A 3137-nucleotide genomic window follows, 5' to 3' on the forward strand; every position below is an offset into this window, starting at 1 on the left:
TCAGGAGCATAAGACAGGACAATAACCACTTTGACCACGCAGGTGTCATGCGGCCGCGGCGGCCAGCGCCAGTGACCCCGCCCGCCAGCGTGGCGTGCAGCGGCTGCCGGACCCAGGTTCGCCAGCTTTGCGGCGGCCCCCTCGGCATGCAAGAAGCCGGCACATGCAGCTCAGCAACTCTGGGAGACACCAGGGGCAGCCGCACAGACAGCTGTGCGCGCAGCCCCGTACGCTGCCGCAAAATTGCCTCCAGCCTGGCAGCGCCCTCCTCCTTCGTGCTTGCACTGCTGCTGGTGCTCGCCGCCGTCTGCGGCTCGGCCGCCGCCAAGGATGCAGCCGCAGCCTCCCAAGCGGCCGCGTCGACGGCGGGCTATCGTCCCTGGAACTTCAACAAAGCCTGCCGCTACACCGCAAGGAAGGTCCCTGGCAAGCTCTTTAAAGAAGGCATCGACGGCGGAATGGACTACATATTCCCTCTGGAGACCACCCAGGCAGTCAATCGCTATGAGAAACCTTGGCAGGCGTGCTTCTCATCGAAGGAAACCTACAACCTCGGGCAGATCGCGTCTGGGTGGAAGCTGCCGTGTAGGTACGCAGAGAACGCCGACGGCACGTATGACTACGAGGAGGAGCACGCGTGCGAGGTGCTGGTCAAGTCAAACTGCTACTGCTACGCGCTTGACCGCTTCGTGGGGAGCTACTGCGAGCCGGGGCTAGGCGGCACAGGGCGCCCGTTTGAGCTTCCAAGTGCGTGGGGGGACCTGGGCCCGGGGCGGCGGTTCGCGGTGCCGGCAGTGGCGGCGCCACCACGCAGCTTGCTTGATTCGCAAGGGTGCCACCTGGGATGGGTGGTGGCGTGCGCCTCAACCTTGCATGGCGCTTGCTCATGCTCTCACGCATGTGGAAGCGTAAAAGCAAGCCTGAGCCTGGGTGGCTCTGACACGCATCTGCTGCCGCGCACAGTCCGGTTTCGTCTTCCATACGTAGCAGCTTGTATCTCCACTCCCGTGCGCTTGCACCCCTGCTCTTGTGCAATCCCTATTCTGACCAGCCAATTAACCCCTGGCGGTCACCAAGAAGAAGCACACATGCACACTCACACACACACACACACACACTCACACACACACACACACACGCTCACTCACACACTCACACCGACACCCGCGTGCATGCACCACCACCACCCACGACAGTTGAGGACTGCTCAAAGGCGGCAGCAGGGGTCCTGGCTGATGGCGGACGCGCCGTGGACCGGGACACCGTTTTTGTGACCGCTCCAAGGCCGGCCCAGGGCCACTACATCGCCCTGGCCATCAAGCCCGCTTCGTCGCCCGACGACACCGGCGACTTCCACTTCTGGCGGCTGGACTCGAATGGGGCGTGGTCGTACAAGGTATGTTTGTGTGTGTGCAAGCGTGGGCGTGTGTGGGCGGGTACGCTCAAGAGGCCGAGAGAAAAAGCAGAGCGCAGATGCGCATGTGTCTGTGTGTGGGGTGCGGGGGATGGGGTGCGGGGGTGAGTGCGCCGGATGTACGCGTGTGCACATATTCGTGTGTGTGTGTGTGTGTGTGTGTGTGTTTTGATAGTTCGGTATCTGGACACACGCAGGATTTGCAAGCATGTGATACCTGAACGGCGTCAGCATGGCCCCATGCGACAGCGCCGCCCAGCTGGCCTGCCCAGCCACGTGAAGCTCAGACACCCCGCTCCGCGCCACAGCGCATGCACAATATATAACCTCCATCGCCCCTCCCGCCCTCACACCCCGTCCCTCCCGCGGCCACCGCGGCAGGCGGGTGACACCATGGTCCGCAACACACTGCGCAACGGCACCACCATACGCGACGTCGAGCGGGACGTCAAGGCTCGTGGCATCTACACCACCTTCTGCGGGTGCGCCTTGGTCGCGTTTGCTGCTGCGCCCGCGCGTCCGCCATGTGCTGTGCTGCCCCCGCGCCTGCTGGCTCGTGCAGCACAGCGACGCCTGCGGCCGGCGCCACGGGCAGCAGGCAGCGCCACCACGGCGACTTCCTTTTTGACAAAAGGGCCCGCCCGCCCGCTTCGTCCCTCGTTCTCTGGCCCCTTGAACAGTACACTGCGCTTTCCCTGACGCCTCCCCGCCCTCCCTTCCTAACCTGCTGCACCCCCCTGTCTCTCCGAGCAGTTACTTCCATGTCGTACCCGCGACCCACAAGCTGGTAGGCAACCAGTTCTGGTACAGCAACCTCCCCTCCCGCATCAAGCTGTGGCGCACCAACGGCGTGAACGCGACGGCGCGCCCGCTGGCGAAGCTGCCGGACGCGTGGCTGGCCGCCTACAAGCAATACTTTGGTGAGAATGGCTGGGAGGACGGCACCTGGATCAGGAGGGACAGCAGGGAGTCGGCCTTCGTCCCCAAGGCCTCCCAGACCGCGTCGTCATCGTCATCTGCGGCGGCGGCGGCGGGGCCCGGGGTCGGTGGCAGGAAGGCGGGGCCGTTCGGGCCTGAGCTGCGGCCGGGCACCGCGCCGGAGCTGCAGCGGCCGCCGCATTGGTACTCGGCGAGGCCGCCGACGAGCCTGTAGGCGGGCGCGCGTGTGGGGGCATGGTGAGCTGGAGGCGGCGGCGGCCGGCGGCGGGCCTGCGCCTCAGCTGTTTTTGTGACTGCGACGTGCGCACTCGTTTCACCCACCTACAAGCAGCATTGATGGCTGCTTCATTGCACAAGAGCGTAGCCAATAAGGGCCTCGGCCGCCTTAGCACCTTGATCATCAATTTGACCGTTAGACTGCACTTTCTCTGTTGGCTGGCCAGACCGGCCAACTCATGCGCCCCGCTCAAGCACGGCGTCACAAAACAGAGACCTGTTCTCCAGCACAAGAGCACGCCCTGTATGTCATGCTATGCTTTCGTCAGAGGTTGCTTGTCGCTTGCTTGTCTTCGCCCGCAAGAGGACTTGACTCCCACACACACACACAGCTCAGGTACAGCGCCGCAGCGCATGTTGCTTTTTCGGCTATCGGCATTCTGATAGTGTGGCATCCTGGCCAGGCTGACGTGCCCGCGTTTTCGGTCAAAGGCTGCCTCCTGCGCTGCGCTGTGCAGCAACAAGCGGCAAGCCGCTCTCGCCCGTCTCGGGGGTGAGACTGTCGCTT

General features: G+C 64.1%; 1 protein-coding gene across 1 annotated transcript; it reads left to right on the forward strand.

Moving 5' to 3' along the window:
• Positions 1-458: 458 nt before the first annotated feature.
• On the forward strand, positions 459-2567 carry MNEG_8056 (hypothetical protein; the record flags this gene model as incomplete). Its single annotated transcript, XM_014043471.1, has 4 exons — positions 459-747; positions 1197-1396; positions 1796-1896; positions 2168-2567. 4 exons carry the CDS (start codon positions 459-461, stop codon positions 2565-2567), a joined length of 990 nt encoding a protein of 329 aa, XP_013898925.1.
• Positions 2568-3137: the final 570 nt, after the last annotated feature.

This window comes from Monoraphidium neglectum (assembly GCF_000611645.1).
Source record: "Monoraphidium neglectum strain SAG 48.87 unplaced genomic scaffold scaffold01489, whole genome shotgun sequence".
Lineage (NCBI taxonomy): Eukaryota > Viridiplantae > Chlorophyta > Chlorophyceae > Sphaeropleales > Selenastraceae > Monoraphidium > Monoraphidium neglectum.